The 25,252-nt window shown below is 50.8% G+C and overlaps 7 protein-coding genes and 1 non-coding gene across 8 annotated transcripts; 2 read left to right on the forward strand and 6 right to left on the reverse strand.

Annotated features, from left to right (window-relative positions):
- Positions 1 to 694: 694 nt before the first annotated feature.
- Positions 695 to 2,354, reverse strand: BDW70DRAFT_136169 (SH3 domain protein). Its single transcript, XM_073736820.1, has 3 exons — positions 2,271 to 2,354; positions 2,061 to 2,220; positions 695 to 2,005 (listed from the first exon to the last, which is right to left on the reverse strand). The coding sequence occupies exon 3, from the start codon at positions 1,997 to 1,999 to the stop codon at positions 776 to 778; it is 1,224 nt and encodes a 407-aa protein (XP_073596141.1). The 5' UTR covers positions 2,000 to 2,005; positions 2,061 to 2,220; positions 2,271 to 2,354; the 3' UTR covers positions 695 to 775.
- A 2,721-nt stretch (positions 2,355 to 5,075) lies between these two features.
- On the forward strand, positions 5,076 to 5,147 carry BDW70DRAFT_t103. The gene has a single exon. It is a non-coding gene; the product is annotated as a tRNA-Met (tRNA).
- A 1,527-nt stretch (positions 5,148 to 6,674) lies between these two features.
- On the reverse strand, positions 6,675 to 7,571 carry BDW70DRAFT_159897 (uncharacterized protein; the record flags this gene model as incomplete). The annotated part of the gene is made up of 1 exon (XM_073740747.1): positions 6,675 to 7,571. One exon carries the CDS (start codon positions 7,569 to 7,571, stop codon positions 6,675 to 6,677), a length of 897 nt encoding a protein of 298 aa, XP_073596142.1.
- Positions 7,572 to 9,777: 2,206 nt separating this feature from the next.
- Positions 9,778 to 11,424, reverse strand: BDW70DRAFT_168085 (xenobiotic compound monooxygenase, DszA family; the record flags this gene model as incomplete). Its single annotated transcript, XM_073742368.1, has 4 exons — positions 9,778 to 10,712; positions 10,764 to 11,011; positions 11,063 to 11,251; positions 11,308 to 11,424. 4 exons carry the CDS (start codon positions 11,422 to 11,424, stop codon positions 9,806 to 9,808), a joined length of 1,461 nt encoding a protein of 486 aa, XP_073596143.1. The 3' UTR covers positions 9,778 to 9,805.
- Positions 11,425 to 11,620: 196 nt separating this feature from the next.
- On the reverse strand, positions 11,621 to 13,541 carry BDW70DRAFT_168087 (putative MFS transporter Seo1; the record flags this gene model as incomplete). Its single annotated transcript, XM_073742369.1, has 4 exons — positions 11,621 to 12,010; positions 12,063 to 12,969; positions 13,036 to 13,320; positions 13,382 to 13,541. The coding sequence occupies 4 exons, from the start codon at positions 13,539 to 13,541 to the stop codon at positions 11,902 to 11,904; spliced, it is 1,461 nt and encodes a 486-aa protein (XP_073596144.1). The 3' UTR covers positions 11,621 to 11,901.
- A 2,359-nt stretch (positions 13,542 to 15,900) lies between these two features.
- BDW70DRAFT_159900 (uncharacterized protein) lies at positions 15,901 to 17,134 on the reverse strand (the record flags this gene model as incomplete). The annotated part of the gene is made up of 2 exons (XM_073740748.1): positions 15,901 to 16,406; positions 16,489 to 17,134. 2 exons carry the CDS (start codon positions 17,132 to 17,134, stop codon positions 15,901 to 15,903), a joined length of 1,152 nt encoding a protein of 383 aa, XP_073596145.1.
- A 1,760-nt stretch (positions 17,135 to 18,894) lies between these two features.
- BDW70DRAFT_168090 (uncharacterized protein) lies at positions 18,895 to 21,772 on the forward strand (the record flags this gene model as incomplete). Its single annotated transcript, XM_073742370.1, has 8 exons — positions 18,895 to 18,972; positions 19,028 to 19,107; positions 19,158 to 20,078; positions 20,132 to 20,300; positions 20,375 to 20,520; positions 20,574 to 20,795; positions 20,852 to 21,007; positions 21,085 to 21,772. 8 exons carry the CDS (start codon positions 18,895 to 18,897, stop codon positions 21,770 to 21,772), a joined length of 2,460 nt encoding a protein of 819 aa, XP_073596146.1.
- Positions 21,773 to 21,874: 102 nt separating this feature from the next.
- Positions 21,875 to 24,434, reverse strand: BDW70DRAFT_159902 (alpha-1,2-mannosidase family protein; the record flags this gene model as incomplete). Its single annotated transcript, XM_073740749.1, has 5 exons — positions 21,875 to 22,376; positions 22,425 to 23,191; positions 23,241 to 23,671; positions 23,726 to 24,270; positions 24,334 to 24,434. 5 exons carry the CDS (start codon positions 24,432 to 24,434, stop codon positions 21,875 to 21,877), a joined length of 2,346 nt encoding a protein of 781 aa, XP_073596147.1.
- Between the last annotated feature and the right edge of the window lie 818 nt (positions 24,435 to 25,252).

The raw sequence follows: 25,252 nt of genomic DNA on the forward strand, positions 1-25,252 counted from the left end.
CCACACTGTCAGCCCCTGAATCATTAATTTTATACTCTGTAAAATAAACGTGCAGCCTGCAACTGTCTACATAATTTGAGGCTGCCTCATTTAGGCAGGTGATTTCAACAGACCCAGGCCATGCCGCCCTTGGATTGATCACGTTTACGCTGTTGACTGAAGTAAAGCCGGCGGAGAATTTGGATCTGTAATATTGCAGTATGAAGCTAAATATACGTACATATATCAATATGTACCGAAGAAAGGCAGTCGAGCCACTAGCAAGAACCAAAGGCAGATAGCCATTGCGCATACGAATGAAAGCTCGTCCTCCTCAAACAAAGTGAACAAAATGCATATCCAACCCATTGATGGCTGAAGAAGCATAAGGTACTGTTGTTAGAGTCTGTAAATGCATGACGAGAATGGCAGTTCCAAAGAAGTCATTTACCGCTGAAAAGAAGGGGTATATAAACACAAAGCGCTAAAGGAAAGGTCGTCTCGGGCGCATCCGGAGGGGTCTCGAGAGTTGCTGAATAGCAAACAGTGGTAAGGCCAGTAGGGCGAATAAATGAAGCCGTAAACATGCAACAGATGAGCCTTGCGTATATAATCGAGCGACGTTGGGTATCGATGAGGTTTGTTGGGGGGTTGTGTGCTGAATCACAAGGTTTTTGGCGTTGAGGGAGGCAAAAATCCAGGCCTTCCCATAGAGAAACAAAAAAAAAAAAAAATCAAAGGCGTTATCGTGAGGCATGAAGAAGGACAAGAAGCAGTATTGCGATCCGTGCATAGATCAATATCTTTCTGCTACTTCATCATCTCCTTGTGCACCATCAATGATCTTTCTCCAGTGTTGTGGGAGACAGACGCAAACCAATGGGAATGCCTTGATCTCGCCTGATGGAGCTGGTGACGTCCTCTGCGAACGACCCGACACACCGCTATCACGTTGCTCGCGATGTCTAGCGTCGTACTCTTCTGCGCTCTCGGGTACGCGGACACCCGTCGCCCATCCATCATCCCAGATGCCTATCACCTTGATCATCTCGCCGCGTTCCAGGCCAAACTCGTCACCCGCCCGCGGTTGGTAAGCCCAGAGCACTGCAACCTTATCACCGGGATGGATGTCGTCCTGCGAGTAATAATCTTGAAAAGAAGATAGCTGCTCCGACTGTCCGCTGGTCAGCCCTTCCGGCGAAGAGTACTGTCCTATTGTACCCGAGCGAGGAGAAGTATCACTACCGACGCCAGCCAGAGCCGAATTGCTGGAAAGTGAACCTTGTCGTTTACCGGTTGTCGGTGGAATCTTTTTGCTGATGGCGCCAGGGCTTGCGAAGCCTTCAGAGTCTGAAGAATCACTGTACTTGGCACTACCACCAAGGAAGGCTCCCGAACTGCGAGAGTGCCCAGGAGAAGAGCTTGGTGCCTCACGTAGGGCGGACATTCTGGCGACACGTCCAGGGGCGACACCGAAAGCTTGGGTCCCAGGCTGTTGCATTGGAGATCCTTTCCTTTGCGGGTTCGGTTTGTTCAAGGAGTTATCGTCGGTCGCCTCACGCTTCCGTCGCCAACAATAAATTAAGCCAAACGCTATGAGAACTGCAAGAATGGCGAACCCAGCCACAGAGCCTATAACAATGCCCGCAATTTGGCCTCCTGATAAGCCATTATCTGTATCGTTTCCTGCATCGATTCCGGTCGTGTATATGGGAATAAAGGACGTGGTCGGGGTCGGCAGATCCACTCCTTCGCATCGACTTGAAGCGTTCGCATTTACACAACAAGAATCTGTCGAATTGACGGTGCTGGACGCGCAGAATCCGCATAGACCGATGAGGTTCGATCGGAAGCCGCATTCGTTGGGTTCATTGTCTGCCGCCGATATGCAAGATCCAGTGAGAGAACCGTCAGGGCCAGTGCAGACCGCGAAATCTGAGCGGATCTGGTTTAGATAGTCACTTCGTCTGTCCGGGCAAAGCTCGTCGTTGACCACTATTTCCTCCTCGCTTGAAGCCATCAATGCCTGTTGCGTTGTTAGCAGTTGCATAGAGTGGGGGGGAAAAAAAATCAGCACGCACGCAATCTTCGGCACAGAGAGGCCGTGACTGTTCGGCAGACAGATCACAGTCGCTCTCGGAGCTCTGAACTAAGCCGCTGCAGATGGCACTTGTAGTATACCGCGCATAATAATCACTGGCGTTTGAGAAATCGCCCTGGCAGCCCAGGAACACGGAATACCTGCAGCCTGGTTAACTTGTTTCATCTCCATAGCAGGTTCCTAAACGCACTTGCTCTGAATGTATGAGCCCAGTACATAACTGTTAAGGGCAGCATCGAATTCGTTCAAGTTTGTAACGTTTCGCAAAAAAGGGCTGGGCGATGGTTAGCATTGGCTTCGCATTGCATTTGTTTTACGGACGTACAAATCGGTGTAGAGATTAGAGTTCGTGGAAATCGAAGACGCATTGAAGGCTGGGCATTGCGTTGAGCCTGATAGTGAAATACAGGTGCCGGACATGGTGTTGCTCGTTTTCTCGCGGAGCGTATTACTGGGTATTCGTTGGAATGCTCGCAGCTCAATGGTCAACCTCTTAAGCAAATTGGCCGCAGCGCCCGATCATGTTGTATCCTGCCTTAGCACTGATTCGATTTCTCGTTTTCCTTAAAAAATGCGGCGGTGATCGCGACGAGTTCAAGAGTAACAGGGGGCTCCGTTTCAGAAGCGAAGTATCATTGGCGAAAACAGAAAGAAGGAGAAAACGTCCACTGGCGTGAAGAATTGAAATTGAACGAATGACTGGTCCACAGAGGGCGTTCAGAGGAAGAACCACGCAAGGACACAAAGGGGAAGCGAGATCATCGACGAGAGCCTGGAGAGTCGCTAAACACAAGGGCAGCGTGCTGATCGGGGGAGACTGATCCAAACCCCGTGATTTCCTGGTCGGGCTTACTGGTTCGGGTTGGACAAGAAGTCAGGAGCCCGCGGTCGCTTCCCAAAAATTCTGGCAGAGCCTGAAGCAAGGTGAGTGCCCACTGGACTCTGGAAAGAATGGATCGAGCAAATGAGAGATGTTGAGGCCACACTCAGCAAGGTTGACTCTGGCACTCAAAAGGGGGACGCACGGCTGGACTTCTGGGAGGTTTGCCAGACTGCAATTTAACCAGCCTCCACAGAACCCACTCGGCGAAGAAGCTAGACTGTTCAGGCAGAACAACAACAAATATATGCGATCTGGAGTCAGTTACACACCGTTTCAGCAAGGTTCTACTACTTATGCATCCATGAAGCATTGGAAAAGACCAGGAACAGCGACTGAATCAGCCTTGCTTCCCTCCTGTGGAGCTGCGAGCTGCGATTCTTCGGCCGGCAGAGGCAGACTCATCAAATCTCAGAACCTGGCTCAGTGAAATTTGTTCAGACTCTGGAGGCCAAGCGGGCCGCGAGAGGAACCCACAGGTCCCATCTGTTTACGATGAACTGTGCGTCTGTGATCTGTTTCTTGAGACCCTCTGCTCAGCGGTGACTAATTGACGTGGCGGACCGCCAGCAAGCGCTTCCGACACATCGCAAATACGAGACGGTGAGCTGATGTATATGCTTCTTCTGGACCGACGGCGTCTGTCGAGCAATGATATACCGCGAAAGTTTGTCCGAAGTCAAACTCAATCTAGAGGCTGGAATAATTGCATATATTGGTCAACCTTCTCTGGTACCTTTGCAAGGGCCGCTGCAAGGTATCGCGTCCTGTGCAAGTCTTGGTCAGGTATTCTTCCACTTGTCATATTTCCGATTTCAACGCGATTGTTTCAGGATCTGCAGAATGCTTGTTCGCCATGCGGCGGCCGCTGGTCATATTTTACTTTTGGGAGACCAGGATCTGGGCCTTCCCTTCGAGAGTCGACACGGAATCTGCAGCATGGACTCCAGTTTTGAGTGACTCGGCGGAAACGTCAACTCAGTTGCCTTTTTACCCCTGGATCGTGAGGCACGGTCAGTGTCAGTTGGGCGCCGGGTTCTCCAGAGCAATGGTTTTGACACTCGTAAGCGTTGTGGTCATTCATGGAGGGCTAACCCATCCAAGTATTACTTGGTATCGCACTACGGACTATCTAGGCTCCCTGTGCTCGGATGAAAGTATATATCGACTGTTAGAAATATGATCGGCTTTTTCTTTGAGATATGCGACGCTCCTTCGTGGACTCTCGTTTCAATGATGAATCTGAATGCTGTCATCATTTCTCACGACAAGAGGTCTTTGTGGCCGCCGGAACATCCATTTTTGGTTACCGGGTAGCTCAAAATATATATCCGGGTTATCTCCCGTGCTCAACATGAGTAGGAAACTCAGTCCTAAAAATAGACAACCAGCACTTGTTCATTTTTTATCAAATCGACATCGCCAAGTTACACAAACAGTCAATCCTGGTCTATCTAGAGTGGTCAATCGCGACCTGGGCCCGATTAGGCAGGATGGGGGTTATTGCGATGGTAACTCCGGGTACATACTCGAGTAATGTTTTGAAACAGAAGATTCCATACAAACCAAAGGTGCCAGTGTCGAGCAAGTACAGGCGTTCATGAAGCAGAATTAATCGTAAGGCCCATCCAGACGCTGGCTTCGTGTGGCACGTCGACCGTATTACCCCTGCTGCAGGGATATATGGTACCTAAGGTCCATAGTAAATGAATGTAAGGTATTTGGACAATGTCTGGCCAGACGCTACCCACACTTACGGACGTCGGAAATTATTTGAGAGTCAGTGAGCTCGAATTTTGTACCCCTAGAGAAGCGCTTTACATTGCGTGCTAGAACCCCAAGGTTTGGGGAAGTCCAAACTGGCCCAGGATTATGGCTCTGAACGTGAGGATTCAACTAGACTAGCATTAGAATCAGCCCGATAGGAGGAAGAGCGGATGCAGGCGTTGTTCTGATTGACTGATCATAACCTAGGACAAGCGCTAGTGCCAAACAGATATGAGCCCCGAAGCTAATGCTATACTAAACTACATCCGGTGACCACGTTTCGTCGTCCTTGAATGGCTACATTTATTAGCTTATGAATTTAGATTAAGCCGATAGTTGTCACCAAGCAGCATGTTAGCTCAGGGGAAGAGCGCCGGGCTCATAACCCGGAGGACCCTGGATCGAAACCAGGACATGCTACAATTCAATTTAGGAGCTCGCCGAGTTCCTCTCTTTTTTGTTCCTCTTTTGTTCCTCTTTCCCCTCTCTTATTAGAGCATTGTCTTACATCATCAACCGGGCCAGTGAGCTGGTGACAGACCAGCAACTGCCGCTAGGCTGTCGGATAGTCCTTTTCGACAGGGGCGTCTCGGAGGAACACGGGATATCGTACGCAGCGGCAGTCACGTTACTTTGCTGCCTTTCGTCCAGCGAAGGGTTTAAGCCCAGCAACAGCTCAATGTCTGCCCAGTAGACAACCCTGGGAATTTCCATTTAGCTAATGTCCGATTTTCTGCTTGCTTCATGGGCCGTGGAGTAAATCATGGTAAAGAATGGCATGTGCGGTCGTATTTCAGCACTGAATAGGTATTTCAATCAGTCAACAAGTACTAACACAACGTGGATAAAACCAAATATCATAAATGAGGGCGTAGCGTCCAATAGGCCAGGGCCAGCTGACAACGAGTCGACGTAAGACAAAATGGCCAAAAAGAGGCAAAATTCGTGGCCGACTCGAAGGGCTAATGGGGTCTATCTAACCTCTTGGTATGCCGGGCACTATGGAGTATTTGTACACAAAATACCATACAACAAAGGATAGCTAGTGGCTCCATATGTAGAGTACACGATTGTATTGGCTTTCAAATAGCAGGTCCCTCGTTTCTTGTGAAATCGGCCAACCGTTACGCTGCTCATAGATACATCAATACATCTTGCTCCTGACCCTCCGCTGTGGCATGATAATGCTCTTTAAGAGATAAGTAAACATCCCCAGGTGATATCAGTCAACCACGCTGGTGAAAAGCCCAGTATACTAGCAGCTACATGCCCTCACCTTGAGTTGTTGCGCTTAATATTGCCCAGGACCATATAAGCCTGCTCCAGTTTAGGTACGTTCTTAAAAGCATGTCGTCGAGAACGAATTCTTAGAGGTTGGTTGCTTCTGAGACATTAACATAGGTATCGTTTGGTCAATGGGTTCTGTGTCTATCTTACATGCACATTGACCTAACTCGCCCCCGCTAAGGGCCGTATTTGTTATGTAGAAATACCTCGCGCTATCGAATGGACAGGAACATAGTCGCGCTGCGCACCTGTCCTTGAGCGTTTCGAGAAATTCTGGGAAGTTATTTCGAAGAACACGCATTTCAGAGACCAGGCCCCTACGGTCAGTCTTGAGGAGTATTCTGTTGCTGAACGAAGTTGAGACAAGAGACTAATTGATAGAGCTGGAGAATAAACTCTCGCTTATGACGTTAAATTAAAGCTTTACCCTGCTGTGGTATCCAAGATTATGAACAAGAAGATACGGCCATGAGGCTGTCCAACAAGTCACAGAAACGGTTTATGTACATCGTTAATCCCCGCCGCTAATGACTCCGGATTCAACAAAGGAACATCATTGAAGTGGTGGTGGTAGTGGTGGTAGAGTGCTCATAGGCGCAACCTTGAGCGAGGCTGAAACGGTGTGAGGCGCAAAGACATACGGCTCATAAGAGAAGCTTCTTAGAGGTTGTTGCCGAGGGTAGCAATAATGCTGCCAACGGAAGAACCGACGCTAGGGAGGCCGAGACCGCCGAGAAGGTGGGCAACGGAGGGTGCGAGCTTGATGAGAAGAGCCTTGCCGTCTGAGCCAACGACAGTGAGAAGCTCGTTGGCGGGGGCACCGGTGTGGTTGACGAGTTCACCGACAGAGCTGGCTTCCTCAACGACTTCACCAATGGGCTCACCCACGGTAGGGAGGTTAAGGCCGGAGACGAGAGAAGCGGCCTCAGGGCTCAGCTGGATCAAGAGACGCTGAGAATCGGTACCGGTGACCTCGAGGATGTCCTGGACCTTGGGGAGGTTGTCGCCAACGACCATGCCGTCACGCTTGAGGTTCTGGCCGACAGTGGCGACGACAGAGCCGACGGGAACACCGACACCGGAGAGGCCGAGGCCAGAGAGGAGGCCAGCAAGGCTAGGGGCGAGCTGGATGAGGAGATATTCGCCGCCCTCGCCGACGACGGTGAGGAGACCCTCGACGGGACGGCCGAGGTTCTTGACGAGGTCGCCGACAGAGCTGGCGCTGGCGACGATGGTGCCGACGGGGGTGCCGACGGCAGGGAGGCCGAGCTGAGCAAGGAGACCGGCAACCTCAGGGCTGAGCTGAATGAGGAGGCGTTTGGCGTTGGGGCCAGTGACCTCAAGGACGTCCTTGACCTGGGAGCCAACGTCGTGCAGAAGCTGTCCGCTGGCACCGGTGGTGGCCTTGCTGGCAACGCTGCTGATGGTAGCGCTAGCACTGGCGATGGGGAGGTCCAGAGACTGGGTGACGGTCTCGAGGTCCTGGGTGATCTTGGTGGGAGCAGCCACAACGGAGGCGGCAAGGGCCGCGAGGGCAGTGATGTAGGCAGTCTTCATTGTGATGGAAGTAAATGAGTGTAGATAGTTTGGTAAGGAAAGACTAAAGTTGGAATCAGACAAGAGAGAACGACTGGCTGGTTGGAAGGAAGAGAAGAAAGATCGGCTTAGAGAGATTCTGGCTCCTTATATGCCGCAGGGAATAGGGATCACCGACATCGAAGCCGTGATGATCACTAATATCCACATTTTAGATGCAAAGGAGCGTTTGGCCCATAGCCAGTTGGTGGGCGAACCCGTATGCTGGTTGTCATGGGACCGACATCAATAATCCAGGTACGTATGGAGTACGTCTAGGGTGTGGATAAGGATACGATACTATTTGTCAATTTCGCATGGCGTAAGATGAGTGCTATATGGAATAGGAATCTTGCACTAGACAGTCCGAGTCCATCAGACGAATACTGCTCTCCTTTGCCTGCTCTTTGCCGGCGATTATCCGAGCCTCTATGGAATATGCACCGTTGCCCGAACGAAAGCAGACACTAGCAAAAACTCGCAGTCAACGTTGAGCTTGCAGGACAGTATGCGTACCTATTGTGATCAACGTCCTTGTTCTATTGAGCATCGCCGTCAAACCCTCGAGCTCGAAGCCGCCAGTCAGAAACCGTCAAGCGGCAATGTAGATCGGCACTTCAAATATGGACGAATCATACACTGTATGACGGTCATTAGTTCAGCGTATGTCCCAAGGTACATACGCGGTGGAGTGTACGGTGGGACCTATACGGCGGACTTGACGGCGGGGTGTTGGCCGCAATGGATCTATAACTCTTTCGGAGTACTCGAAGTATATGGAGGTACGTACTAGCAAAACATCTTGTGGATCGTTTGCTGGCGAATTTTCCGGTAACTCTCCGTCTGTTGACTCAGACACATCTAGCTTCGTAGCCGGGCATCGAGTGGATGTCTGGATGTCTGGCTCTCCCGGGCTGGGACGACTGGAAGTCTGAGGCGCCTGAAGCATGGGACCGAGCGAGAGTCCGTATAACTCTGACCTCAGCTCGCTCCCGATTCCGAGTCTCGGTCTGATGCCGTAACAGGCTGCACACTTTCCGAACCTGTTTTTTTGGTTCCCACAGAAATGATGAGCCAAGCTAAGCAATACATCAGCGAAGCGGAAGCTTTGAAGACCAGTGCTGATCGTGCAAATCCGGTCATCCTCATTTAACTATCCTCACCGTACTGTCGGGCAATATCCGCCGCCCATGCAGTAAGCATGATCATGCAGGGAGCCAGGGTAGCAGCTCCAGCCTCCAGGTTCCATCGACTCATACTTCGTGGGGACTGACTCTCAGCGGTATTGTGCAATTTTACTGATTCTGCATTCCGGTTATCCACACCCCAGATGAGATGGAGTCCGTACGGCATTGTGGCTGCGGGAGCGCAGCTCGGGCGAGCGGCAGGCACCGTCTTCTGGCAGCCTTGGGCATCGTGAATTTGAGAAAAGCCGTGTCCACGCGGAAATGACCTTCCGAGTTCTTGCTTTTCCCCCTCTATGATCTCATATTATTTGACCTCAAGGAGAAAGGGGTTGGAAGCTTTCTTGGAGGTGGAGCTCAGGCACGGCGAGTGGCGAACAGGAAATACTCCGCAGTGCGGGGCCCTGCGGACTCAGCCAGGGACAGGTGCTGACGCTGAGATGCGGATACTTCATACTAAAGCCAAACTTTGATACTAAGGTTTGCTTAGTCTGATATTTAGTTTTGACTATTTGCATTAGTACGCCACTTTGTCAAGATGAGGACCAATTCACCTGTTGTTCCCAAGACCCAACTTGCACATAAAAATCCCTGACCGTTTTGAGTACTGTCCCTAGCAATGAGGCACCAAATGGAGGCGTGGATCATCGTCTAGGCCATTTGGGGATTTGAGGTTGATTCGTATTCCTAGGCAGATACCAAGATCGCAACCCGCTTGATGACATTGTCTTATACGGCGGTCAGGGGAAAACAGCAAGAATACTGTGACGCCAAAACGTCATGGTGGTACTTTGAACATTGCAAATTTGGAAGTCGTCATTTCTTCGGTCTATATCCGCGGTCTATGACCGCAAATTTGGAGTCGTCATTTCTTTTGGTCTATGTCCACGGTCTATGTCCGCGCTCGAGATTAAATAGGCTGAGATCCAATAGGCTTTGTCAAAGAGGAAAAGGGATAGAACGGGCCCAGGTGTCAACGGTCAATGCCGATCAGGTACAGAGGGCTCGAGCACGCAATGACGTATAGCATATTCAGTCGCCCTCATACGGCGGCTCCTCCTGATACACATCATACTTGTACTGGCTGCCTGGATGGTCGGACCTCAGCCCGGCCTGGCCGACGCCATAGACCTTCTCGCGCGCTGTTAAACCCTCCTGCGGCGCTTCAGAGTAGATACCCCGTCGACGAAGCTCTGGTACCAAGAGGTCCACGACATCCTCAAAGGTTCCGGGCGTGGTAACATACGCAATATTGAATCCGTCTAGGTCTGCCTCCCTGACCCAACGTTCTAAATCATCTGCGACCTTTTCGGGCGTTCCTACGCTAACAGGACCCAAGCCGCCAATGGCAGCTTTCTCGGCGACAACCAGAGGAGTCCACCGTGGAACTTCTTCACTCGTTGTGGTAAAGCTGTGGAGGGTGCTGGTGACCTTGTGGGCCTCTAGGGAGTCTGCAGCCGTGATATCCTGCTCCAGAGGCAGTCGGGAGATATCAATGCCTGTCCATCCGCTGAACAAGACGAGTCCTCCGATCACTGAGGCATACTTTTTCAGCTCTTCATACTTTGTCTGCGCTTCTTCATCGGTACGCCCGAGGATCGGGGTAAACGTCGAGAAGAATTTGATCGATTGCGGATCGCGGCCGAGCTCTGCAGCCTGCTTGCGGATAGCAGCAATTTTGGGAGCAAGGACGGATGGTGAATGTGCGGACACAAAGATTCCCTCTGCATGAGTGGCTGCGAAGCTTGATCCTGCCGCTGATGTGCCCGCCTGAAACAGGAACGGTGTACGTTGCGGCGACGGGTCGACAATGTGACGCGAGTTGACAGAGAAGTACTTGCCCTTGTGGTTTATTTGACGGATCTTGTCAGGGTCGGCGTAGGAATCCGTTTCAGGGTTTGGGGAGACAGCGTCCGGAGCCCATGATCCTTCCCAGAGCCTGCCGTGGATAAGCGTCAGTCACCAACTTGGAATGCGGGTGATGCCATACTTGTATAGCACGCGAAGGTATTCGTCTGCTTGACGGTACCGCTCGTCGTGCTCAATTGGAGAGTCCAAGCCGATAGCCTTGAAGGCAACCTTCTTCCATGAAGTGACGATGTTCCAACCGATCCGGCCGTCCGTCATATGGTCCAATGTCGAAAAGCGCTTTGCGAGGAGGAAAGGAGGCTCAAATGATGTCGACGCAGTGATTGCGAAAGCGAGGTTCTTGGTCACGGCTGCCATTGCAGAGATGGGCTAGACTCATGTCAGTCCTGGTCGAATCAATTTACGGCACAAGCGACATACAATGGTTGGGTCTGTGACGGGCCATTGGGCTGCGCGCCGAATACATTCATCGAGCTTGCCCTCGTAGGTATCATAACCGCCGTAAGTATCGGCCAGGAAGAGGGCATTGATGCCTCCCCGTTCCAGCAGCTTCGCGAGCTCAATCCAATAGCCAAGCTTTCGCTTCGTGGCTGACTTGTCGGTTGGATTCTGCATTGGTTAGCTGGAAACCCAGCGTATAAAACTGGCTTCTGCATGACACTTACCTTCCATTGCCCAGGAGACAAATGACCCACAGTGGACATATCAAATGCGTTTAGGATGATCTTCTTCCTGCTATTCAGCTGGCCGGACTGACCGTCTGCAACGTTGACATCACCCATCCTGATCTGAACAGTTTGCAACGATTGCTTAGCAGTCATTGACTGCCAGACTCGCGCTTTTAAACCCGCAAGCATGGACATACACAGTTTAATTGTGCTCTTAGCCCCGCAGAATATCGCCATAGCCTCCCCCCATCGCGCAAGCGTTGCGCGGATCGAATCCAGCATCTATATCCACTGTAAAAATATTCTTATCAATTCGCAATCAACCCCGCATGAAGCGCAACCGGAGGACTTTAATGACAGGCTTTTATTTGTTCACTTTTGTCGACTCTACGGGGCGTTGGAACTTCGGAGGCTAGTGTTAGACGAAGTTGGAGAAGTATTTCACCATCTAGGGCTCTATTGCGTGACAATCGACCTTGAAAGCATGCATGAAATCTTCGAGCCCTGATGAGACTGACTCGGCCGACATCCAAGCGTCCTTTCAACAATGAATCATCTTAGCGTGCTATTGCGATTGAGCTACCGTTGGCTTCAGTCAGTTTTACTCGGCTCGACAGTTGTAGCCACCGGGCTGGACTCTGAATCGCGGGATCTAACTGAATCGCTCGCATATGCGGCATCTCTTGCTTTTTCACGTTTGCTGAGAAGGATTAGCATGCTCTTGTGAACGGAAACGATCGGAGAATACGTACTACTGGCGTGCAATGAAGTATTTGATGATATGGGCTAAGGTGATGAGACATATCGCGTTCGCAAGAACAAAAGAATATCCTTTCGTAAAGCGTGGTCCTTCAACCGTCTTGAACACTAGCAGCGGGGTCCAGGCTGTTGTCGACTGTGCAACGGTGTTGAGAATGATCAGTGTTATTGAGCGTTCCACTGGTGAATAACGTAATTGCTCGTTCACCCAGCCATACAACACGCTGGACATAGACACGGCAGAATACGTCGTGATAAAGGCGAACCAGAGTGCAGACTCAGGGACATTCCAGATGACAAGAATGACCAGACCGATGATATTCCAAATGTGAGCAACAGTGATCGCCCACGCAGGGCCCAGGACAAGATCAGATGCGAAGCAGATAAAGAGGGTATACAATATCCCGAGGGCCGGGGATATGGCACCTAGTTCGTTTAGACGGCTTGTTGAATATCTTTTCAGGCTCTTCAGCCATAGCAAATATCCTCCTGCAGAGGTATTTATGCTTCCGTTCCAGAAAAAAATGTCGAGGAATAGCAAAGCCCAAAACTTCCAGTTCTTGAGGACATTTGTCAAAGACCGCAATGTGAACTTTCCCTGGAACGTATGACCTGCACGCGAAAGGCGGATTTTGGATAGTTCGATGTCCTTGTCGTTGATCACCAATCTATTTGGCTTATCGGGGGTTCCGGGGAGTATAAAGTATCCCAGAATTCCGATGGGGATGGTGATAATTGCACAGATAATGTACATCCACCGCCAGCCTGCTAGGCCATGAAGGCCGTCGAGTCTCGCCGATGTTCCCGCTTGGATTAGACTTGCCGTGAGGGTACCTAGGGTGAGCCCGACGTAAAAACATCCACCCCGTCGGGCAATCTCATCACCACGGTACCAAGCTCCTTAATAATCGTAAGCCAATGCTCATTTTTTTTTCTTTTTTCTTTTTTTCCCGGTATGAAACCCACCGAATATATAATGCATTCCCGGAAAGAAGGCAGCCTCAAACCAACCCACGAAGAAGCGGTAAGCCATCATCTCACCAAAGGACGTTGCTCGGTATTGCAGCAAAGTAAAGACACCCCACATGATATCCAAGAAAGGGATCACCCAGGACATTGGAAACCTGGTGAACAGGTATGCGAACGGTAACTGGCCCACAACCGCACCGACTGTATACATGGTCTGCAGTTCGACAAGCTCATTGCCATGGAGACCTAAGTCTTCTTGAAGACCAGAGACGTATGCATTGTCTAAGTAGTCACTTGTTAGTAAACTCCTGCTCTACGTCCGAATCCGGTAGGAATCACATACTTATATTCGCTTGGTCGACATATTTAACCCAATAAGCTAGAAAGGCATATGGGACAATTAAGGCATCGAGCTTCAGAATAAGGCGCCGTTCCTCCTTGGTATCCTGGTCTGCGAACCACTTGATGTGGTACCACTTTCGACGTTCTCGGACGGTAGACATGGTGTTCGTTGTCTAGATGGAGATTTAAGCTGCCATTGTTTATTTTATATGATGCAGGGCCAGAAGCTATCAGGTCTCGAACAGCCTGCAGAACAAAAGATGTCACTCATCGGCTCAATTGCGTGAGACTGGGCATTCGGCCCACCGTCTACTTTGTTTTCAGCGCTCGTGGGGCCTTTCCCTAGATCATAACTCTGCGGCTCCAGACCTCTTGTGTCCATTGAGCGTGGCAGTATAATTGGGCGATTCTGAGCTGGAAGCGAAACCTTCGACGCGCAGATGCATTCTCGTGGCCAAGGATTGTGTCAAGAGGTGGAGGTAAGGCGTGCTTGTTGCGTTAGTGTTTTTGCAGTGCAGTGAATTCACGAGTCTTGGCCTTGAAGGACTTTTCAACACAGATGTTATTTGATGTGAAAATAGCTCTGTTAGTATGGGCACCTGAGATAATCTCGCAGTTAACGAAACTAAGGTGGATGCCCACCTTGACCCATGGTAACAAAAATTACCAAGACCCCATGCCAACTCGAGGTCATGACCCTGAGGTCGAGGAGAAAGCCTAGAGACTGGCAAGGAAATTGTCAAAAGGTGTGAATTGAAGGTTAGGTGAATTGGTGTGTGGACTGCCTGCGGACTTCTATCCGCTCCCTCGACGATTTCCACTGAAGCTGGGCTACTCTTCCGCGAGTGCTCAGTAAGTTATTTCCGTACCTTCATCCAACTGAGAAACATTTGAATATCCACTAAGTTACCCAGTTCCTTTTCTGTACAGCGGACTCCTTTGATCTTCTTTGCTGAGCTGCCGTGATACCGTCCAAGATACCCGCCCCGGCTGGCTACTCAGCTCGGTGCATTGCATCACAACTCTGACAGGGTGCTTCGTGGGACTGGAAGGCGAGCTTCTGTATGTGGTCGATTTTGCATTGGGGCGAGGATGTCGAAAGTTCGTCGTAGGCGATAAAGTCGGTGGTGCTGAGGTAACTCAGACTGTACAGAGAAGAGGAGAGTCAGCTTGGTTCTTAATTAAACTGGAGATCTTGCGACTCGCGTCTGGAAGAGGTTAATATTGGAGATACCTCTTGTTGGCCACCGAGATTCTAGCGCGGACCGATTGAAGTGGCCAGAGCGTGGCAGTTATTCTTAGAGAGATATATGCCCACTTGGCGACGGTGCTGTTCATGAAAGTTGGAAGAGGCTGTAGCTAGCTGGACATGGTGGCTGCTGATGAGCCCGTTTGGCCCTGGGATAGTCGACATTTCATAGTTGGCAACTACTCGATTCTCCATGTAAATCCGGGGACTGCGTAAGGACAATAGAGCACTGCATATTGCCCTCAGGCTAGATAGACTGGAGAACGGCTTGGGTGTCCAGTTGCGTCGCGAGTTCGGAACGTTCCTCAGGGCAGAAAGGATGTTGCCACTGTGCGGAGAAGAAATACCCGTTAATTCAGAATACTCGCCTTGGGGTGGACTTATCGCTTATGACTGCTGGCACTGATGAGGTTGGATGCGAAGTTGTTGAAATAGTTCAAGCCTCAGGTACTTAGGCCTGTTGGGACCGGCTTGCGGCCTTCAGAGTCAACACCATCCTACTCCGACTCTCGCAGCCATATACCTTGCTTCATAACACGTCTGTGAGTCATAATCTCAGCTCCGCGGTTGAGCATATATCTAACTCCAAGTCATAAAGGCCGACTACACTGAGAACACATTCCACGATATCACGAAACCAGCACCTGGCTCCCCGTACTGAGAATCATCCCAACATCCATACCGTCATGACAGACGATCCGTCGAGGCCATCCAAGAACAAAGTACCTGAGCTTATGGAGCTCCTACGACGTCGATCTCAAGTTGCTTCTTGTCCCGCGCATTAACGCATGACTACATGCAGCCGGGTTTGCAACTTTTCATATACCGCTCTTTGGGGCTACCGGATTGTCACGAATATAGACGCATCGATAGCACGACTAGATATATTGAGGAGGTGAAAAGGAATTTGAAGTCATGGGGATCAGGAGAACCGATGGGAGATGAGTTGCAGACAAGTTACTCTGTGATTGGAGATGATTGGAGATCGTGAAAATTTTGTGCTGAGGGTGCTCCGCTGGTCGACATTTTAAATTCACGAAGGGATGCCGTAGCTAGGACGCATTGCTTGAGTCGAGCTGCGGATCCTAGAGTCTACTGTTTACTCCTTGAGCAGATTGATACAGACGATAGATCTTCAGGTGGGCACTACTCTTTTTATTCTTGCTGTCTACGTCCATCTCCTGAGCGACACAAAGCTCACGTTATTATCGAATCTATTATAGCTAGCCTTCTGCGACTCAGGCACACCGATACCATTAGCCGTACGTGTATTACCGATAAACCCAAACCCGATCATCCAATAGATCCAGCGCATGCTGTCTCCCCCTCTCTTCCATCTTTAGTCTCGCATGCAGCGCATCCAACTGCTCCTCCGCATTTGCCCTCGCCCCTTCCAACAAGACCCTCACGCGCTCAACTTCCGGTTGGTACGGCCCTAGCGGGAGCATATCCCTCGGCAAATCCCCCCACTCCAGCCAGACGGGTATCCTGTACGCCTTGATCACGCGGCTGAGTTGGCCCCATGCTGAGGAGGGATTCAGCAGCACGCTGATGAGTGAGAGATCTGTGAAGCCCCGGAGGGAAAGCATGGGTTTCTGCCCGCCTGACATGGAGGGTATCTGGGGCATGAAGCGGGAGAAGTGGGAGAGAGGGTTTAAGGAAGATGTTGAATGTGGGGTGCGTGGGCGCAGGGTGAAGTCGACCGAGTACGCTGTGAAGTGGTCGGCTAGTTCGCGGTCTGCGATGTCAGTGCCGGATTTTATGTTGCTAACTTTCCCTGCCAGGATCAATATGGATAGATGGTTAGAGGGCGGTGCACTGAAGCTAGATTCGAGGTAAATGGGGGTGATTTGACTGACATATATTGTAGTTTGGCGGAGCCCCGCAGGCTTCGATGTACCGGGAGTATACCTCTGGACTAAGAAAGCCGGTGTGTTGAGGATCCAGATGCTGGAAGAGCTCTTCCATCATCCTGGTAAAGGATGCGGAGGGCTTCATCTCTTCGGTAAGGAGGGATGTCCAGCCCCGAGCTGTGGGCAGGGGTAGTTCTGAGTACTCAGGTGGATCTTGATCAGGAAGCTGCTGCTGCTGCTGCTCTGGATCCACAACTCTCGGCGGCAAGGATGTGGGCGGCCGTCTCTCCGAGTCGTCAACCTCGCTCCTGATCTCCTTTTCCGACTTCGTCGGGCGAGGAGGCATCTGCGGCGGCACATCGCTGGATGTGTCTGTTGTTGGGATGGGCCGTCTGCGCGGGGGCCTATACGCACTGAGAGATCTGCTCACCAACTGTATTCGCGGCGGAGGCGGCGGAGGCACGGGAAGGAAGCCGCTCTGTACGTGCATGGAAATCGAATGAGACTCATCATCTTGGTGTTGCGAGGGATATATCCCCGCGACATAGCAGTTGGCGCAGAGAATCATCCGCGGTGTACAGGAGGCGCATGACAAACGCGGCTTCGTGGACTGGATGGCTTCATTGCAGGAGGTGCATTTGTATAGAGACATTATGACCGGTTCTGCGAGAGTTCGCCGCGCTGCGAGATACGGTGCTGAGACAGCTCAGCTTGGGGTGTTATATGAGCAGATGGGTCGGCTAAAAAAGCCATATTGAGATGGCTGCGGGGTTTCTTTGGCGCTGACATGACAAGCCAGGTCATGAACACTCTTGTACAAGGCTGATGATCTGTAATCAGTAATAGTAAGCGGTTTCGTGTCGTTACAGAGTATTTTCTTTGAGACTGAAGACGCGATGCACAGTTAGGACGAGGTATTGACCCTGGCTCTGAAAAAAACGCATATCCGAAAAACTTACAACATCGGGATTGCCTTATTAGAGATTGGGTCTTGGAAAACCATCAGCACCTTTCGTCAACGGCATCGAAGCCTCAGCTTCCACAAGTTCGCGAGTCCACTTGTCTCTAGGTGCGTATTGAGAATGGTCCAGGATCGGGCGGTCTCTATATGAACGCTGTGGCTGCATTCTCACGGGCATGTTCAACGGTTGTTCCGAGTCAACAGAGTCTGGAGATTTTCCTGTGGAGTATATTTGGAGCGTTGCGCAGTTCAGATCTATGATTGACACTTAGGCTCTTTAGCGAGAAGGGTAGATATGCAGGTAGAGTGAGGTTGACTTCATAAAAGAGAGAGAATTACTTGCTTTCCGGATACCTCACAGTCTTAAGGACTATTCTCTTGCTACAGTATTGCACACCTGCAGAGATGTTGCTTTCAGCAGCTTCGGCTTCCATTATCCGAGCGACTCGGAATCATCGCCGATTTGCAGCACAAGGATACGCCAACCTATTATTATCAGGTTGACTAAATCCAGCATCAAAAATACTCGCCGTCCTATGTTTCACCGATCTCCCCAGGCGAATGCCAACATTGGCAGTACCAAAACACAGAGACCGCGGCAGAGACGCCCTGAGCCACAACCTTGCGCCTGGGACCGCCGTACTTCCACACAATAACCCCAGAAGCCAGATGCATATACGCGCTCATCAGAATCAACGTAGTCATTGCCTGATACTGGCACGTGTGGTTCAGTGCGAGCAAGTTCAGTCCGTGCCCGAGCTCAGAGATTGCCCTGAAGTACACGAAAGGTTAAAAGGTTTGTGTTTTGCTATCACCGCCGTCTTCTGTGGGCAACCCGAGCTCTTCATATATATTGGCCGGTTGAAAGAAAGTGCGAATTCCTTGTTCCTTTGAAGAGGCTGCTCATTATTTCGACGAGGAGTGGGTTGAAGGGACTTGGGAGGTGGTCTAAGAGGGGAGTCAGCGGGAGGAGCAGTATCGCCGGAGGGTTCTAGGTCTAGCATACCTGCGATTGAGAACAATCTTGTCTTGCTGGTAGAATAGCTGGTTGGTGATCTTTTTCACTCATGGCCAGGAAATGAGTGATGTATATTGGGATGAGTTCGCTGGCTTGGAAGAAAAGAGGGCAGTGTTAACTGCGCCTCAAGGTGATCTGACATCGCTTTAGATCTGTATGATCAACTAGTAGGTCAGCATGCTTATCACCAAGATAGGTAATCCCTGCGTGAGGTTCGTTAAGGGTCCTCAATGGCCTATGCTCGGGAGGTGGAGAGTGAAGCTGTGGTCAGGACTCCACAACACAAACCTCTCCCCCACCTTTCTGGCTTCTGATCTCCGCATCCCAGTTCCTTTCCTCCAATATCCTATAATTCCTTCACCTTCCTAACTATCCACAATAGCCGAAGGCTCCTTCAGCACTCAACATCGATTTAGCAACTACTACCCTGAAGATGCCGTCCACAAAGACCTTTACAAGGAAAAGGAACGCCACCATGGCATGTGTGTCATGCCGTGAGAGCAAGGTAAAGGTCAGTTCATTAGAGTGTTTTTAACAACAATGCATGGAATTACTGACAGATATAGTGCGACGGTGCCGAGCCGGCATGCTCCAACTGCGCCAACAGGAGTCGTCAATGCCGTTATCAAGCATTTGACAAGAGAAAGTGAGTGTCCTGTGCAACACGACCTGACAACGCTGACAGAGGAACTGCAGGCTGCCTCTCCGCGTAGCTATCGAGTTACTATCGAGCAGAGTCAATCAGCTCTGTAATTTCATTCGAGAGAACGGGTTGCAGCCGCCGCCAATGTCGCAAGAGAAGGACTCGGCCTTGAGGAAAGTTTTGGAAATGCTTGGGCTAGCTGAAATAAACTCATCTCTGATACAGCAGGTCAAGAAGACACTCCCGGAGATGCCCAATTCCATACAGGAATCTGGCTCCTCCCCGACAATTGACCTGGAAGGAAGCAAGTCTGACGGCGTTCTCATGAACTCCAGACAAAATCAGGATATCTCCACTCTGCCTCCTGTAAACGAGAATGGCGTCTTTAATCTTCCTTTATACCAGGACGCACCTCAGATTCAGCCAAAAAGTAATCTGGGTTGGCATTTTGAACTAGGCATGGACTCAGTTATGACACCGGCTTGTCCAGATACGTACACCTTCCTCACTCAGAGATTCTCCAACGACCCATCACCCGCAGCATTCGAAGAAATGCCTGGACAGTTTGCGCCCATCATCGCCGACGACGATCAAACATTGGTGGAAGAGTCTAGCAACAGGGAAGATATAGAAGGCCTAATCGATGAACTCTCCGACCGAGTCGGTACGCTCCAAGTTGGACCCGGAGGACAGACTCAATTTTACGGCCCAACCTCCACGTTCAACCTAGCGGATATGCTAGCTACCAACTCCGGAGTGAATATTGCTCAAAACTATGTACTCGACTGCTTGAGTCAACTCGGAAACTACAATGCTGTTCCGGCGGCTCTTGAAGAGCACTTGACAAATCTCTACTTTTGCTGGCAAGACCCGTCTTTCCATGTCGTGGATCGGAAAATGTACAACGCAGCCAAGGAAAAGTGGTATGCTGACGGAGACGCCCCTTACTACTCTGAGTCGCTCCGGAATGCAATGTGAGTATATGCACCTTTTAGAGTTTGGAGCATGCCGTCTCAGTACCAATCAGGTGTGCTCTAGGAGCTTCCTTCGAGACGCGCTACCACCCGGACTTCGTAACGTTTCCGAAATCACTGGTGGAGTTCTTCGGCGATCGCGCAAAGGCCCTTCTTGAGGTTGAGCTGGACTGTCCCTGTGTAGCAACTGTCCAAGCCCTGGTTATCTGCAGCAGCCTCGAGGTTGGAAGTGGAAGGGAAGCGCGTGGATGGCTGTACAGTGGTACGTATTTTAAGCAAAATCTATAAATACTCAGCTTACGCTCACAGGTATGGCCATCCGACTCGCTTTCAATCTCGCCCTGCATCTCGATATGTCTTCTTACGTGTCTAGCGGAGCTATTACCAAAGCGGACGCGGACTTGCGGCAGACAGTCTTCTGGGCTGCGTATACGGTTGACCAGTGGGTTATATTCATGACTAGTTTGCGACAACCCTCGCCTGACATGATTCCAGCCAGCTAGGATTTTATCTCGGCCGGCCCTTCCGGACAAACATGGAAGATGTAACCGTTGGCAAGCTTACCGCCAGGCCCCGCCAAGAGGAACAAAATAGATGGATGCCATATACATCAGCAGGCCCTGTATCTGCCGAAATCGGTGTGCCAGACAATATGGAAGCCTTATGCGAAGAACAAATCAATCTCTGCGAGATCATGGCGCCAATTGGAGACTTCCTGTGAGTCTTTACTGCCTATACACATTCCAACCGATATACCGCTGACCGTATCCCAGATACGGAACCTCAAGTATATCCAAAGCTGTCCTCCAACAACTCAACGAAAAGATTGTCACGAAGCTTCTTTTGTGGAAAGCTAACCTCCCATCATTCCTTCAAATCAATTTAGATGACCAGACAACACCATATACACCGCAAGTCCTCCTCCTGCAGTAAGTCATCTTACACTGCCAGCTCCTGCAAGTCTTGTGAAGATAGTGCTAGCGACTAATAAAATACGACTGAAAAGCATGCAATACTACCAAAACATGATCTACGCCCACCGCCCCTGGATGTCCAAATCCAATCTCCAGCCGCAACCCCCGCAAGGTCCTGGTTACGGCCACGCTCGCGAAATGTGCATCCAGTCTGCTCTAGCCATCGCCAGGATTCTCGTCATGTACGAGTGCCGGTACACGCTTCGCCGAATCCATACCAAGGCTGTGGCCATTACATCCTCTGCTGTGCTGCTGCTGCTCTTTGCAGCTGTGACACAGTATCGCCCATGCAATGGAGATGTCGGTGGTGAACACGGCGGTATTGGAGATGGGATTGCGAAACACTTGAGCACATGTTTCCGCGCGCTGGATGAATTTTCCATCACGTGGCCAAGTGCGGCGAGAGCGAAGGATTTGCTGCTGAGGTTGCAGCGGCGGTGGGAAATTCGGACGCGTTCTACTCAGGGGAGGAGAGACGGGACCGAAGGTTCCTTCGCAGGGTTTACGCAGTCGTCTGCTTCCGTTGAGCTTCATGGCCTAATCAGCAAGACCTTTGGTCCATCAAGCAAGAACCCGGAGCCGCAAGCGATCAATGTCAACGTTGATACTGATAGGATGCTTATGCCGGATGGACAATTTTCCTTGAACAGCCGTTCTTCAGAACTCTACTCATTGCTCTCTAACCCTGCTACCATGTGTTCAGTACCTGAGAGCATTTAAAGATACACAAATGTTCTCAATTAAGGTACCTAGACCATAGGGTTATCGTAAGGAGTTCACAACAAACAACGTCTCTTTAACCTACAAACTGCAATCTACAGTCTATCCCGAGCTCTGTATCACAGCCATACTAGGTGGCACACCCTGGACGGAAGCAGGGCTTGGGGGCACTTCTCCGGTGAACCAATCACTTGGCTCAGCTCCGAGTTCAAACTCCAGAGTTCCTCCCTGGGCAAAGATATCATCCCACTCTAGCCAATTCTTTCTCCAGTTCTTCCCATTTACCTGCAAGCGCTGCACGTAAATGTTTTCATCGCCGGTTCCATCTCCGCCTGTGGTGCTGACTTCTAAGGTCTTGCCATCACCCAGGTCGATGGTCAGAGATTCAAACCATGGAGAGTGGATGAGGAAGGTTGTTTGTCCCGTGACCGGGTACAAGCCGATCATATTCCAGAGAAGCCATGTCTGCATGGCGCCGGCGTCGCTGTTTCCTGGAAGGCCGTTCACCCCGGTGTTGTAGTACGATTTTGCGATGCTGCGGGATTGCGCGACGGATAGATCTTGTCTGTTGATGTAGTTGTACAGGTATGGGATGTTGAACATTCTAACTAGTTCAGCAGGCCTCTAGGGAAGTAGAAGAGAGAAAACTCACGGTTCATTTGTTGGATCAAAAATAATTCCGCTGGCACCACTTGCGCCATCAGTGAACATCGTATCCAAGCGCTCACGCATGGTCTTCTCGCCACCAGCCAAATCGATGATATACTGCATATCGTGGATGCTCGTCAAGGAGTATGCCCAGGAGCTCGCCTGGTAATACGGGTCCGCCCAATATCCAGCGTCAGTTAGCGGATTAGTGTCAATGAATCCATCTTTATCGCGAGGAACAACAAAGCCCGAAAATCCTAGCGAGGTGAGGTCTGGATTCCAGTGGTTTCTCCAGTTCCTGGACCGATTCAGGTACTTGTCCGCATCGTCATCCAGGCCAAGGCCTGATGCCACCTGGTACAGAGCAAAGTCGTTACAGGCATATTCAACGGCTCGGCTGACGGCGCGGGAGTAAGTTGGTGTGATGTATCCCAGGTCAATCCAATCGGGCAGGGCTCCTCGTCCCTCTTTCGTGGAGGAGTCACGGGCCATGGGGTCGACGGGATCATTCTCTGGGGTAACTTCAGCATCTGTTACCATTGCGCTATAGCCGTCCTTCCAATCGATGGCCCCGCGCACGCCCTTCACGTATGCGTCAGCGAGGACATTGTCTGCGTTCGAGCCGCCCTGCGTTCGGCCATTATAGTTGGAAGAACGCCCGTCGGGGAGAAAACCGTCGAACCTCCAGATATCAATCAGGGAACGAATCTGCTCTTCGTACGCTTTTGGCTGCAGGATGTGCATGAGTGCCGTCGCACAGCGGAAAGTGTCCTTCCTTACGGTTAGGGAACAGAACTTTTCAAGCATCATGTATGCTTACCCAAAAGGTGAAGATATCCTGATAGTACGGCTCGTCCGATTTCCAGCCAGGGTTCTCTCCAGTTTGGTTCGTCGGAATCAGGTGCATAAAATAGAGAGATGAGTAGAGGAGCGTAAGGCTGGTCTTGTTGGTGGTTGTCGTGGTCACCTTGGAGAAAACTGTCTCCTCCCATTCAGTCTGTGCATCATCGACGATGGACTCGAAGGATGCTTCATCGAGCTCATCATCAACATACTGGCAGGCCTTACTCGTGGATATCCACGATATGCCTACCCGGGAGATGACTTCCGTATCATTAAAAGAGAAGACGCCTCCAACTCGTGTCGATCCCGTCGAAGAACTGGCGGATCCGCTCTCCTGTTCAATGCTGCCGTCTGCATCGGTGCCGGTATATACTCGGCTCATGTCGACGTCATTATCGAACCAGCCGCCTGCGAAGCGTTAATAATGAAGGGAGCAAGAATCAATATGGATGGGAGGCTTACAGAAGTAAATCGTCCAATCTGGCGAACGATTCCACCCATTATCATAAACCCCATGACCCGCATAATGGCCATCTGGAAAGACCGTGATGTTACCACCCTTATATCCCTGACTCAAGCCTTGTCCCCGGAACGACGGAAGCACATGAGATACATCAACCAGCACATGGTTCTCGTCCGACTTTGGGGGAAAGGTATACCGGTAAATTCCCGCATGGGCGGTCGCGCTCAGTTCCACAGTGACCCCGTCTACCGTCTCCGCTTTGTAATATCCGACTCCTGCTTCATCGGTGCCGTTACGAGCAACGGTTATATTGGAAAGCGGATTGGTGATATTGCCGACAAGCGGTAATTGCGAGACGGTGCCATATTTTGGGGCACCACCTGTCCCCTGCTCGTGCATCATGCTGAAACCGGAGAACTCACCGGAGGCTAGGTATCCGGAGTATGCATCTGTTGTGCCACTGAGCAAATCCGGGCCCAGCTTGACCATACCAAATGGCCTTGCGGCGCCGGGAAAGTTGTTACCGCCGCCCTCTGTCCCCATACTGTGGTCACAGTGTCAACCAAACCGTCCATAGCATCAGGATCAACATATGAAGCCGACTCACAACATATTGACATGGTCCCCCAGAAGGTCCACAGCCTCAACGACTGTCTGAAGGTGCGACAACACAAAGGGAACCCCCCAGCCCCAAGAGGTAGACTTCATGATGGTCAAGCAAATCGACTCAATGTCTCGTTCTAGGGCCCAACAAACAGCAACCAAATATCCTTGAAAGGAGCGACAGCCCGCAATAAAAATGCGCAACACGTCTACCACTTCGAGAAACTCCGCGCGCGGGGGATAACGATATAAATAACGATAGCGATAACAATACCCACCTCTCCAGGTCCTCTGGACCGGGAATGATCAATTCAAACGAGTATGTGTCCCAGATCCGATCAAGCAAATCTAAAAAAGCGCAATAACGAATGGACGATGCAGTGTCGAGGTCGAGTTCGAGCCAGCCAGTGCATCCTCGAGTCACGTTCCCGTGGGCCACAGCTAGGCCACTTGACGCTGGGGGAGAGCGCACATGTCGGGCTCACGGGTATGTGTATGGCGTCGCCATTGGGTCGACGGTTAGACGGCCAGGTGGGTGATCGGCTGGGGAAGATGGAGACGGCGGCCGGGTGGAGTTTTTAAGGTGATCGGAATGATAAGGGGCGGTTAGAATCAGTTAGGAAGGACCTGGAAAGGGATCAGCAATGTCACCGTGTTTGACTCCCCTTTTCGTCGTGACACGACAGCAGAGATGGATTTCGACTTTCAATTCGGGCTTCGGCCTACATTGCCGCCGTGACTCTTAACGGAACTGGAAAGGAAGGGCCGCGGTGGATGCAGGGGCACAGCAAGGGGGTTGTTTGTAAACTATGGCGGAAGGAGCTATTGGGCCCTAGGTGGATCTCTATACATACTAGAACCAGCATTTGTAACTTGTAGAGCACTGCAGAAGATCCTATGCAACTTGAATACTGAACATTTAT

The sequence above is a fragment of the Aspergillus foveolatus genome, assembly GCF_047715535.1.
Source record: "Aspergillus foveolatus strain CBS 279.81 unplaced genomic scaffold BDW70scaffold_23, whole genome shotgun sequence".
Lineage (NCBI taxonomy): Eukaryota > Fungi > Ascomycota > Eurotiomycetes > Eurotiales > Aspergillaceae > Aspergillus > Aspergillus foveolatus.